This window comes from Vitis riparia, chromosome 11, assembly GCF_004353265.1.
Source record: "Vitis riparia cultivar Riparia Gloire de Montpellier isolate 1030 chromosome 11, EGFV_Vit.rip_1.0, whole genome shotgun sequence".
Lineage (NCBI taxonomy): Eukaryota > Viridiplantae > Streptophyta > Magnoliopsida > Vitales > Vitaceae > Vitis > Vitis riparia.
Window position 1 is genome coordinate 3,839,116 of NC_048441.1, and position 14,789 is coordinate 3,853,904.

At 30.2% G+C, this 14,789-nt stretch overlaps 1 protein-coding gene across 4 annotated transcripts in view; it reads left to right on the plus strand.

Annotated features, from left to right (window-relative positions):
- Window positions 1–12,131: 12,131 nt before the first annotated feature.
- The window catches only part of LOC117924934 (3-hydroxyisobutyryl-CoA hydrolase 1-like), a 35,360-nt gene continuing 32,702 nt past the window's right edge, over window positions 12,132–14,789 (plus strand). For 3 of the 4 annotated variants that reach the window (XM_034843675.1, XM_034843678.1, XM_034843676.1), the window contains exons 1-2: window positions 12,132–12,355; window positions 13,392–13,472. In XM_034843675.1, the coding sequence (XP_034699566.1) occupies window positions 12,239–12,355; window positions 13,392–13,472 (198 nt within the window). In that variant the 5' untranslated portion in view covers window positions 12,132–12,238. The remainder of the gene's footprint in view (window positions 12,356–13,391; window positions 13,473–14,789) is intronic. The other variant, XM_034843677.1, reaches the window with a different exon arrangement.

The window sequence follows — 14,789 nt, forward strand, 5'->3', positions numbered from 1 at the left end:
TATGTCATTATTTCTTTTAACTAAGTTTTATATGTCATAGTTGCCCATTTAAATAAAAGATATTGACATATACTACTTTAAGTAAAGATAATATATGTTAACAATGACCCTTTTTCTTGTAGTGCCTTATGTATGCGATGCTATGTACTCAACCAGATATTTTCTTTGCAATGGGTATGGTGAGTAGATATCAGTTTAATCCAGGTCCAAAACATTGGACTACTATCAAGCATATACTCAAGTATCTTAGAACAATGAGGGATTATATGCTTGTGCTCTAAAGTGTTGAGAATGTTTAAAGGGTGACATGATGGTTGACAAGATACCTTATGTGAAGAACTTGGTTGATTCATTCACCAAGACATTGACATGAAGAGTCTATATTGGTCACAGGGATAACATAGGTTTTAGATAAGTATCCGGCATGCTTTATAGGTATGATGCTTTGAGGGCTAGTGGGAGATTGTTAGGATAGAGCCCTTAAAAGCATGACATGATGTAATAAATTTGGAATTCATTATTTATTTCATGATGTTCCAATTTCACTTTTATTTATTCTTATTCCATGTATTATGCTTTATGAGTATTCTTGCCTACATGTTTTGCATTGTTTATGACTTAAGTGCATTAGGAGTTGCACAAAAGATCTAATTCATGAGTTCCTTGCAAATAGATTACTTATTCATAGTCGGTTCATGGGCCTAGGCAACTCATTAGAGGTTGTAGTGCACTACCTCCTAATTGGAGGGATGACTAGTCTTGGCTATTGGGATGGGTTTCCCATGATGAGTGCACTAGTGTGTATGGTTGCACATTAGACAGGACCTATGGTGAGTTATGACTTAAGGTTATCAAGTAGTCATGACTCTACCAAGTTGCTTCATTGTATTGTCTCTGAACCTTGAGAGAATATTGAGCTTGTGTTGAAGTTAGTAGTGGCTTTAACCTATGGGTGAGATCGTAAGTTGATCATATATTCCCTATGGATTGGGTCACTGTTGATGGAAGTCGGTAGCAATAAGTATTCTCAATAAAGGCACCATGATATCTCTTGGGATTGAGATGGCGTGTCTTCTTGAGTGATCCTAAAGAGGTGTGTGTTCATGGATACTATGGCCATAGTAGTTCCTTAAGGAAAACTTGACATAAGCTCTTTGAGAGCTAAGATATGTTAAATTGAACATATGGAGAATCTGTAACTCAATGATGGTAGAGGTAGTCTTGAAATTCTAATAGTTTTCACCTTGTTATACTACGGACACCAGTTCATGAGGAGATTGAACACAATGGATAGCAGGACACAGACCCGTGCACTTGGTGTCTCGTTGATATTTACATAGGATATTGGAGTTCAGTTGATTCTTTATAGTGGGATGTTGAATCAACTTTAGAATTGGATTATGAGGGAGACAGTATTCCTTTAGGTCCTAGTAGTCTCCGTTCTAAGCTCATATACCTTGTTGACATGGGTTATGACAGTCGGATTGGCTATAGGTTCACTTTTGTGCATAAGGGTGTTTTGGTAAATAATTAAAGTTGCATAAGGGTAAGTGAACAATGTCTTTGGATTAGGCTAATTGATTAATTAGTAGACCCTATTGAGTTAATTAATCAATTAAAACCCATTTTGGGTTAGATTAAGTGACCCAAGCCTATGTGGGCTCAAGTCACTTAAGCCCACTTAGGAACTCTATAAATACCCTTAAGGGTTAGGGTTTCTATAACTTTTTTCTTCCATCATCCAAGGATATAGAGAGCCATAGCCTCCACCATTTTTTCCTTCCCACCAGAAGTGTGCCAAGATTAAGGTTTGAGTCATCGGGTGGAAGACTTCGGGTTTACGAGACTTCTATGATTTCGATCTTCATCTTCACATGTATATTTGATTCCGGAACATTTGAATATGAGGTATGGTTTTCATTAACACTTTCTGAATCATTTCAAGGTATAAAAATGTTAATTTTTTTTTTCTATGCATAAGATTTAGAGAAAGTCTAGGATAGTTATGCATGTTCCTAACCTGATTCAGACTTGAAAAATGGAGAGATTCGAGTTTTTCCCATCATAATTAATTTGAAACAAGTGATTTAAAAAACAATGCAAGAAACATAACAACAACAACTTAGGCAAATCATCATGTTAAAAAAATTTCAAGATTAGCTTATATTACACATCAATCCATCAAGAATGTGGTTTAAGTTAAATGGTCAAATTTAATCATAATCTCAATTTTGAAACCCATTGCATAAGCATCAATGCATAAGAGAGCCAACATAGAAACAAAAGTATTGATGATCAAGGGAATACGACTTACTGTCTAGTTCTATATTTTGAAGTTTATCACTTAGAAGAGATCTAATCATGCCTTTGGTCAAATTAAAGTACATATCCAGTCAATTTGATCTAAGATTATCTGATTTCTATTTAATACGGCCTTGTTGAGCTACATACAACACAACTTGACTTCCCCTTAATTAGACATCATTTTTCTTTTTTCTTTTTCTTTTGAAAGTGAAGGTATTGTACACCATGATTATTATTGATTTTTCATTTTCTTTTTGTTCATTGTTAACTTTATATCAACTTTGGGGGTGTTTCCAAATGTTGCTAGTGAGTAGCTTATAGTTGAGAGCATGAATCTTGGAAAGAGTATGGGAATCATGCTTAATAAATGATTCAATATTTTACATTGACTACTTCGGGAAACAATTATAACGATTTTAGTCAAATAGGGTATGTGGATAATTAGATTTGAGCATGACAATGGATCCTTCCAAAGAAATCAAAGTCTACTTTATGAGTTAAACTTAAGAAGTCTCCCTCTTGATCAAGCACCAGATGTCACTAAAGTTGAAGTTCCACTATACAAAGACATTTAATTATTATGAATCAAATAAGTAAATAGTGATTAACAAATATCTATGATTCAATCCACATCAAGTCTTGTAGTTCACAAACTCGAGGTATTGCGAATCATCTAATATATCAAGTAAATAAAAAAAAATCATATGCCTAAGCTAATATTAAAAGAAGGCCAAAGGAAACAAATATAAAATAGATAATAAGCTCAAAAAATTTAAGGCCTAAAACTCATGAAGATTAGTCGATTAGGCATATGCCCAGGGATATTATGAGGAACTCAAACTTGAGAGAATCTAGGGGTTTCATTAGAATATCTGCCAATTGATGTTCAATGAGGACAAACTCTAGAGAGACAACATTTTCTTCAACAAGATCCTTAATGAAATGATGACAAATTTCAATATCTTTAGTACGAGAATGAAGAATAGGATTTTTTGAGATATTTATAGCACTAGAGTTCTCACAATGTATGTTCCTGGTCATTTGCTCAATTCCATAGTCTTTTAGCATTTGCTTAATCCACAGGATTTGTGTACAACAACTTCCAACAACAACATATTCAGCTTCAGTAGTAGATAAGGATATAACGTTTTGTTTCTTACTAAGTCAAGCTATAAGACAATCATCAATAACAAAACAAGAACTAGATGTGCTTTTTCTATCTTCAACATTTTTTACCCAGTTAGTATTGAAATATCCATGAATCACAAGAGAAGAATCATAGGGATACCACAAACTATAATCAAGAGTCCCATTTATATAACGTATAATTCTTTTAACAGTAGTTAAGTGTGACTCTTTGGGATTTACTTGGTACCTAGCACAAGCTCCAACACTAAAAGATATGTGAGGACAACTCACTATGAGGTATAATAAGCTTCCTATCATACTTGTATAGAGCTTTTGCTCAACATCTTTTCTAGATGTATCCTTGTTAAGCTTAGTGGTAGTGCTCATAAGTGTCCTAGAGTGTTTAGAGGATTCTAGATCGAATTTCTTAACTAAATCCATAGCATACTTGGATTGATAAAGAAGATTTCATTTTTTAGTTACTTAATTTGTAGTCCTAAGAAGAAGGTTAGTTCACCTACCATGCTTAATTCAAATTTAGTCTTCATTTCCTTGGAAAAACTAAGGGCAAGGTCATTGTAGGTGGCTCAAAAAATAATGTCATCTACATTAGTCTGAACCACCAGCAACTCATCTTTGGACCTATTAATAAACAAGATTCTATCAACTCCTTTTTTTCTCAAACTTTTTCTCTAAAAGATAAGCCATGAGCCTCTTATACCAAGATTTAGGAGCTTCTTTTAATCCGTAAAAGGGTTATCTTTAACCTTTAGACATGATTGGGGAATTTCAGATCCTCAAATCCCTTAGGTTACTCTACATAAAATTCTTCACTCAAAATCCCATTCAGAAAAGCACTCTTGACATCCATTTGATAAAGCTTTATCCTCAAGGAGAACGCTATTACCAAAAGTATCCTAATTGATTCTAATCTAGCTATAAGTGCAAGTGTCTCTTTATAATCAATGTCTCTATCTATGAGTATCCTTAGGCAACCAATCTTGCTTTGTTTGTCATAATGACCCAATTTTCATCTTGCTTGTTATTGAAAATCCATTCTGTACTTATGACATGTTTGTCTTTAAACTTAGGGACTAAGTACCACACACCATTCCTAGTGAATTGATTTAAATCTTCCTAGAGTGCAGTAGTAAAAGATTCATCAGCTAAGGCTTCCTCCACATTCTTTGGCTCTAATTGGGAAGTATAACATACAAGATCCATCTTATTTAATCTTGATTGTATCCTAGTAACCACATGTTCATTGACATTACCTATAACATTTGAGATTGGGTGGTTCTTCAATACTTTGGATCTATGTTTACTCCCTATTTCATCAAATGTGTCATTTAGAGGTACATTTTCATCCTTATTGGGATTGATGTCTCTTTCAAGGATATCTTAAGGTTATCTTTCATGATCTTTGCATTTTTAGGGTTATCCCCAATTTAATCTTAGGTTAAAATTTGCCTCTCAATTATACCCTGATCATATCCAGTATCATTTATAACCACTTTAGAAAATTCTTAGATAATCTGTGAATTTTGATTATAAACCTATAGGCTTTACTAGTAGTAAAGTAGCTTAGAAAGATACCTACATCAGATTTAGTATCAAACTTTCCAAGGTTCTCTCTATCAGGGTATATAACATTCATCGCCAAAAGTCTTAAAAATACTTAAGGTTAGGTTTTCTCCCAGTCAATAATTCATAAGATGTCTTCTTTGTTCTAAGCCTAAGAAAAACACTATTGGTAGTATAATATGCTATATTTATAGCTTCTACGGGTATAATGTATATGAATCATTACCCTAGCCATTTCTTGTAACACTCTATTTTTTCTTTTAGCCACTCCATTTTGTTGAGGAATTCTAGGAACTTAAAACTCATGTTTAATTCCTTTAGACTCACAAAAGAGGTCAACATCCACATTGTCAAACTATCTCCCCCTATCACTCCTAATTCTTACAATTGGATGAGCTATTTCCACTTGTATTCTATTGAATAATGACTTCAAATGTTCAACTGCCCATGATTTCTCTTTAAGAAAACTCACAAAGGAGTATCTTGAAAAATCATCCATAACCACAAGATCATATCTCTTATCACCTCTACTTTTAGTATGCATAAGGCCCACAAGATCCATGTGAAGAAGGCTTAACGGTCTAGTGGTCCTAATTTCCTTAACCCTTTTGTGAGAACTTTTAGTTTATTTACTTTTCATGCACTCTCCACAAATGGGTTTAGGTTCACCATAAGTTTAGGGATACCTTTAACTTTTTCGCTATTCACCAAGTGCACAAGGTCCGTACCTATAGTTTATATGACCTAACCTTTTATGCTAGAGTTTGATAGGATCTAGTTTTGCCTTACTACACACAAGAAGTGTTCTAGAGTTAGGATTTATTGTATAACAATTGTCAACTGTCCTATGTCCTATGATAAGAACCTTTCCCTATTTATTAACTACCTCACATAAGTCTTTGCAAAAATTCACCTTGTGGACTTTGTTGTACATTTGACTAATGCTTAGGAGGTTTTCCTTGAGTTTATTTACTTAGAGAACTCCATCTAACTTAGGACAACCAGGAATAAATATACTTCCCTCCTCTTTAACATGAGTTAAGCTCCCATCCCTAAATGTAATTGTCCTACCATTAAAATCCTTAAGAAATGTGAAAAAGGTTTGTCTCTTGTCATGTATCTAGAGCAGCTACTATCAAAGTACCACTCACCAGAAGTTTTAACTTTAAGAGCATTAAACATAACTTGACATTTAGCCCTATCCTTTCTCAACAAGACTTGTTTAGTCCTAGGTGGTGACTTAGAGGAATTAGGTTGACTTCTAGGCTTCCAATTAGTTTTATTCCCTTTCCGCTTATTCAAGATGTTATTTTTAAGAGAGTTAAAATCATTCATCAGCCTACTTATTTGAGATTCAAACCTTTCTAAAAACCTAGTATAACATTTAAACTAAGAGTGTCCAGTTTTCTTACAATGTGTGCATAGTGATGTCTTTTTAGGAGATTTTGCTTGGTTAGGGGTTACATCTTTACCTTTGACAAACATAGTTTCTCTACTAAAGGGAGTTTCATCTTTGGGGTATCACCATGGGTTTTGCATTTATCAAGTATTTCATTTAGCACTTTAGTTTCAAGGTGAAAATTTTCATTCATAGATAAAGAAGGCTTATTAGTCTTGATCTCTTGAGTCAGAGCATTATTCTTCTCAAGGAGAGAGTGATGTTAAGACTTAAGAAATCTAAATTTTTCATGCAAATTAGTCTTTTCTATATTAAGCATATCGATCTTGTTTTTATGAGCTTCAAGAATATCATGATCTTTTAAATAACTCTTAATTAACTTTTCATGCTCAACAACAAGATTACTCAAGAATTCAACCTTTTGTTCATTAATAAACTCATCATTACTATCACTATCACAATCACAATCATGCATAGATTCCACATATGCAACAAAAGCTAAAATGTCATTCGGATCATACCTTTCATCTTCAAAAGCTATGGAAACACTTTCTTTAGAGTCTGTATCACTCCATGTAGTTTGCATAGACTTTTTGATATCTTTTGGGCTAAGACAATTACTAACATAGTGTCCAGACTTTCATAGTTAAAGCACTCAACTTTCTTACCTTTAGAGGAACCTCTATCCATTTATTTGGACATTTGTTTGTTAGTTCTCTTCCATTTTCCAGATTCTTTGTTTTTGTAAAACCTTTTGTTAAATTTCATGACATTTTTTATTCTTTTAGCCATGTGTGTTGATTCATCCCTAGTTATATCATATGACATTTCAATATCTTTCTCCTTTTTCTCAGAACCTTCTCTAGAGAATGTGATTTCTTTCTAATCACTTAATGATCTTTTACCCTCAAAGGGTTAATAGAGAGGTATTTATAGGCAAAAAGCCTGAAGAGTTTCGGTTTTGGAAGAGTTCCAAATCAATTTATGTGAAAAATGCTCGGTAGAATGTGCATGACCGCTCGAGCCAACTTGCTCACTACTTGAGCGCCCCTAGCGCTTAAGCGGGATGGCTCACTTGAGCGGTCTTGCTCTATTTCAAAAGTCAATTTTAAATCATTTGTAGTTTAAAACAAAATTGATCCTCTTAATACCTCAACAAAGCCTAATTTTTCAGAAGTCAAACCTTATTTGATGTACTTGTGACTTTTCTGTTAGACGAACAAAACTCTTGATCTTTAATGAAGAGCAAGTTACTATCTAAAAAGACTTTTATGGTCAAACATTAAAAGGAATAAATTTGCTAACATATACATAAGACTCAATGTCCTGACAAACTAGACATAATGTGTTGGATTCATCAATGAACAAAAATTGGTCTAGAATAACTCTATTATTTCTATTTCACGTACAATCATTATTTTTTAATTTTTTCACCAGGTAAATAAACTCCAAATTAAACAAGACTTAATATGTTAAATTCATTAACAAGTTTAATAATTTTTAAAAATAATTTGAAATTGAAAAAATTGATCTAATCTTTAAAAAAAAAAAAAATTAGATCATAACCGATATATTATGAGTTATGACTTTACTATTTCTCCTATATACACAACTATATTTTTTGAATTTAGGTAAATAAATTATAAATTAAGACATAATTAATAATTTAAATTCTTTAATGAATTTTATTTTTAAAGAATCATTTTGAATTCAAAAAACCAATTTGATTAATTGCAAATTAAATCAAAATATTCTAAAATATTATATTTATAATTCAGCACTATATGTGTACATGAAATGAAAAACTTGATTCATTTACATGTAAGAAATGTTGAATTTTATCCATTATTCATATAAGGGAAAAGTGGGTTTTGACTCACTAATTTGAAAAAATATAGAAAAAAGAACACCAACTTTTATAAATCAGTTTTATCTTCATCAATTTAAAAATATTTTAAACTACATAAACCTTTTCATAACTCAAATAATTATTTATTGAAATGACCCTTTTATTTGTGATGTTAATAACGCCATTTTTTTATTGTGAGATTTTTTTTTGAGATGAATAAAATAAGAAATTTAAAAAATTAAAAAATACAATTAAAACTAAAAAAACTATAAATCTAAAAATATAAAAATAAAATATTAATTTTAACATAGTTAAAACACTCTGATAGAAAATATAAATATCGAGAAATAGTTGGAAATACAATGGGAGTAAAAAGATGGAGGATTAGGAGAAGACAGAGGATTTACATAATACATGATATAAAATCATTATTAACTAGAGATTAAAAAGATTTCATTTATAACTTGATGATCCTAGTGAATTTTTCCATAATGATTTATATCTCATATTATATAATAAAAAGTTTATAATGTATTTGTTTGTAAAACACTTTTATCAAATAAAAATGATAAATTAATTTTGGATAATTTTATTTAATATTATCAAGTAAAAAGATATTTCAGGAAATAATTATTTAACTCATGAAAAAGTGTATGTATTTTAAAATATTTTAAAATAGATGAAAGTAAAACCGATTTATAAAAGTTGGAGTTCTTTTATATATATATATATTATATATATTTTTATATATATTATATTAAATTAGTGAATCAAAACCCACTTTTTCTTACATTTAAAATTAAATATTTGTAAAAATTATTATTATTCATTTTTAACCAAAATTTACAAAAATATTAATATCTTTATGTTTATAACATATACTATAATAGTATTTCTTTTATAATTATAGGCGTATCCACTATTATAATGTTAATATTCCTTACATATATATATATATTATATATATATATATATATGTAGTATTTTTTTATGATCTGGTGGCAAGGACTCGCTGAGGTTTCTTGGGTTTTTCCTTCCGTTTCCATATCCACTGTTGCTCTGTATCCCTCACGACACCAATAGAGCTTTTCCTTCGTCTTCCATATCCACCTTTGTTCTCTCCATAAATGATGAATAGATTTGGGCTGGGCCAAATATAGAGCTGAAACTGGGCTCTCCCACTGCAGCCTAAAAAGATTGGTACGGATTGGCATTGAAATCAATTATTTTTTGGAAAATAATAAATTCGATGTTTATTTGGATAACAGGGTCCCTAGCCGTAAAGTTTGACTAGGTTGTCGTGATACGACATTGTTGGAAAATTCATTTAAGTTTGTTCTGGTTTCTTAATGGGCCTGAGCTCCCACACTGTCGGCAGCCCAACTCTGCAATTCCCATGGAAGTCCATTTCCTCTATTTCTCTTTATCTTGTGGGCAACACCCATAATATATGTTCACTCTTCGGATCCTCTCCACTTCAAGTTGGTGACCAAAATTTTCATATCCGTGACAAGCCATGTGTCACGTGGTGATTGGAAATTTTAATTCGACTTCTTTATTGTTTAATCCACAAGTTGGTCTCTATATTTTTTCCTTGCATGAAATATAACATCGAGTTCATCCATTGTTCAAAATTTCTAGAATTGTCGTTTCGTCAAGCATATACTCATCTCGAGGTTTTTCAGACATAAAATTTCTAGAATGGTTGCATAAGATCCCATGCCTCACCTAACTGTCACAGGATTTTCTAGTAAATGATTAAGGTGGTGTTTGTTTTTTTGGCTTTTTGTTTAAAACAATTTAGTTTTAGAATTTAGGTGGTTTGTTTTTTTACTTTTTCATAACTTATTATAAACTTTTTACTAAATAGAAAAAACCAAAATATATAGCTTTTTCTAAATAGAAAAAATAATATATTGTTTTTTTTTTACTTTTTAATACTTAATAGAAATAAAATATTACAAAAACAAACAACCTAATATTTAACACTATTAAGCATTAAGGTTCTATTTAAAATTAACTAAAAAAACAAACACCACATAAGTCCGTAACATAACGCTCCCTTGATTAGAGGCATGACCTCAACGGGTAGAGGCCTAGGACCTACCCAACTCATAAGGAACTCATCCCAATGACAGAGAAGTTACTACCACATTTTGCTTTACGTATAGGATTTTGGCGAGGAGGTAAAAACGGTAAACATGCAGTTGATATTTCTATCATATTCAATTCCATCATTAATAACAAGGTGGTGTCCCATATTTAATTCTTGATGCCTTGTTTTGCAAATTATGCTCAAGATGACATCCTCTTCTACTTTCCCTGCAATGCATTTAGAAGCTGTTCGTACAACTATAAATCTTTGGTAGGTGGTACAGTAGTAAATGCTTGCTCCTGTATAAATAAAAATATACATAAAAGGCCTTCTTCTCCTTGTCGGATCCAGAGACTAACCAGGTACGCCCTTTGCATGGATACTGTCATTCCATGGAGGCTTTTCTTTTATTTTATGCTATATATATTAGCTTTACTTTTGGCATAGTAGGCATATATTTTCTACCTGCAGGGAGATCATTAGAGTAACGCCTCATTATATTATCATCCCTACTAAGCCCATTATATTATCATCCCTACTTCTATAATTTTACTTTTGTTTTATTTTAACCCTTAATTTTTTGAAGCAAATTCCATCCTCAACTATGTTCAAATATATACTAAACCTCTATGTGTTAGGAATTTTTGTCCTTTGAATTTTGTTAAGTATCTGAAAACATTTTTTTTTTTTTTTATATTAAAAGAGTTTTCTAGATAACTACTAACTAATGGATTCTAAATTGTGACCCAAGCAAAAGTATAATATTAATTTTGTCATTTACCTCTAATGTTTATCCAACAGGAACTAATTTGTTAAGTGTGAAAATAACTCAAAGTAAGATAAAAAAAGACATGTTAAGCATTCTTTTATTTCTATTTTAGATTTTCTTTTCTATTACTTCTCAAATTTTGGTAAATCACTTTTCCCTCTCATCTCTTTAAAAATCCTAAAAAAGGGGTACCATATGTCCTTAGTTTCCAATGCCATGCATAAATACTTCTTCTTCCTTTTAATTTTAATTTTTTAAAGATATTTCTATTTTGATAAGTTATGACATTATACTTTGATATATATATATATATATATGTGGAGAAATTATTTTCTAAAAATTATCAACATTCATACAAATTATGATGTATGCAATAAAAGTAATTAGCCCTCTTTTTTTTTTTTTTTTTTTTTAAATAAAAAATTCTTAATCTTTATTGCTTTTAAAAATATTTACCCAACTATTATGTAATTATATTAAATTGTAGTTTTAAAAACCATTATCGATGATTGTGGTTTTAACCTTACAGCTAAAACCAAACTTATCAACTGTGGTTTTGATATAAAATAATAATAATAATAACAATAATAATAATAATAATAATAATAATAAAGTGAATGATGATTAGATGAAAAACTAGTTTAATTGGTGGATATTTTTGAAAGTATTCTAGAATTTTTTTTTTTTAAGGAATAGTTTTGTACCAAACTCCAATGAATCATCTTCTTTTCCTCAAATGGCATGGTCTTGCATTTTTCAGATTAGGGATCAAAAGGGAATAATAAATGAGGGGAAGAAGTAGGTGATGGAGCTGTTAATACACACTGCCTGAGTTTCTGCGTTTCATTAAAGACATGTCTCTCCTGTAGCTCTATTTGTTAATTTATTCTATCAAAAGTGAAAATCCAGCCAAAGTAACAAAGAAAACACCATTTAATTTGAGTTTTTGTAGCTTTCTTTTCTCTACCATATGTGCATGCCTTTACCTACTTAATCTTCTGCTTCCACGATTCTCTTGTAGGCAATTCCAGAAACCCTACCAGTCAATGCTATGCCCTGAAACCATCCATTATTGCTCTCGTAAAACAACCATAAATACTCTCGGTTCATATGCTACTAACTCTCATCCTCATTGGTTTGTATCTATCTCATTCTTCCAAGTCATCTAGCTTCTTCCCGTCATCTCTCATGGCTTCCCGCTTCTTGTCCCACCCGGAGCCTAACCAGGTAACTGGTTAATTCTTGTTAATCCATGGAGGGGTTTTTCCTTTTATTTTGCGACGTTATTTCTAATTTTTTTGGGCTTGGTTTTGAAGCAAATTTGTGGTCAACATATAAGAAAACTGTATGGTGTAGAAGGCTGCTGCCTCTAGCATTTTTACGTGGCATGACATAGAAATTAAACAGTTTGTAGAAGAAAGAATGACAGCTGCATGAAGTGGAATTGTTTTTAATTTGGATGTTTTCCTACCTTTCGGTTTTTTCTTAATTGAATAATTAATTAATTTTTTTAAGACAAAGTTATGCAACTTTATTTCTAGGAGATGAAATAAAAGATGCATTGTTTCCCCTTATTTTAAAAGCCTGGATCCTTTTGAGGATAGGTAAGTCTGGTATCAATGCCATGAGGAAAAGAATTCAAATAAGAAATCTGTCCATCCGGTATACATACAGTGGAAGATATCTTAAAAAATTCAACAAATTCAAGAGAGGAAATGATCTGGGCAAGTTTCACCCTTTCCCACTAAAGGACAAAGGTATCTAGCGAACACATGACATGCACATGTAACAGGGTTTTTCTTTCTTTCTTTTCCTTCCTTTTTAAGTTGGGGAGACTAAAATTTTAATATCATTTTGTCGAAATTTATATTTATTTATTTATTTGAAATAATGTTTGTGATAGGATTTCAAAATAAAATTTTATCACAAAAATTTTCTTCAATGAATCTAAAAATAAAAATAAAAAAATAAAAAAGATCCAAATTCTAAGTTTTTAAGTTTACTTCTAGAAAAGTTGGTGGCTTTCTTTATGCTATGTATGTAATAGAAATAGTATATTATATTATATGTTTTTGTCTTCTTCAATTCATTGGACTTCCTTTAACAAACGCAAATAAATAAATTAGAAAGAAAACTTTTGATTCAAAATTAACCCAACAAATTGATTTTAAAGAAATATTATTAAGTAGCCCATAGAGGTTGTATTCATCTTACAAACTTATATTGGCACTTGCTTATCTAATGATATATTTGCAATCTTAAGGTCCTTTTTGAGGAAAGTTCATGTGTCCGAAAGGTGATACTAAATAGACCCCACAAGCTAAACAGTCTCACTTATGAAATGGTATGGTTGTTTTTTTGCATATATTTATGAAATATTTGATGTTGATTAAATTCTTTAATTAAGTTTCATTATCTCATGGATCTTATGTTTTGTATTTGTTTATTTTTTATATCATATTGTTTTTATTCTTCTTGCTAGAATGTACTTATTTTGGAAGTTTAATATTAATTACTTAAGATTTCTTTTCTTTTCCTATATCAATTGATTACTTGCTCAAGTATCATAATGAATTGCCTTTTTGTACTTAATGATATCATTCCTCTTCTTGATTGTGACAAATAATTAATTAAGCTTTTTTATTAATATAGTTTCTTTTTTTGGTTATGCTTTTAATCTCTTGATGTTACAAAGTAAACTTGATTAGTTGGAATTCATCCATAATAATAATAATAATAATTGGAGTGGTGGTAGGATTATGTAGTTAATAATAATAGTTGTAGTTGTTGTAGTACTATATGAATAAATAAATAAAAAGTTAAAACATGTAAGATAAGCTTAATTAAACCAAGTTAATGAAATAAATAAAAAGTAAAATTGTATAGGATAAGCTTAATTAGACCAAGTTTACCTAAATTTTTATTAAAATTATAAAAAAGGAACGATCAATTAGGTGGTGTCGTGTATATAATTCATATCTCATTGTTTTATATTTAAGTTCCATTGCTTTATACCTATTCTATTGTTTTGTTCATTATCCATTTCTTTGTATTTAGTGTCATATGTTTATAACCCCGTTCAATGGACAAAATTTTACCTTATATATTAGGTGTTATTATTTTTAAAGGTAAAAAAACATAAATTATTTTGTAATTATGCTTTTAATTTTTATAAATATTAAATCTTTATAAAATCACAAAAGTTCAGGCTTTACCGCTTTTAGAAGAAAATAAATAATTTTACAATTATGTTTTAATTTTTATAATTATTAAATATTTATATAAATCATTTTACATTTATGCTTTTCATTTGTATAAATATTAAATATGTTCATTTACTCTAATTTTTATTTTTGTTTTTGAAACAAAAAAATAAGAAGTAGAAATTTATTTTAACAATTTTTTTTATGATTTTGTGTGCATGTAAATTTTTTTTCCTTGGTCATATGTAAAATATGTTGTTTGATAAAAAAAAGAATAAGATGTGGGTGAGTTGTATGTTGTTTGTCTTTCCATTTTGAAACTTGTTTTAAAAATTTTGAAATTAAAATTAAAAGCTTGATACCTCTATTATTTTTAATTTTTGTCATGAAATTTAAAAGTAAGAAGTTAAGAAAATTATGATTTTCATAATTATAATATATAAGTACAACTAAAAAGT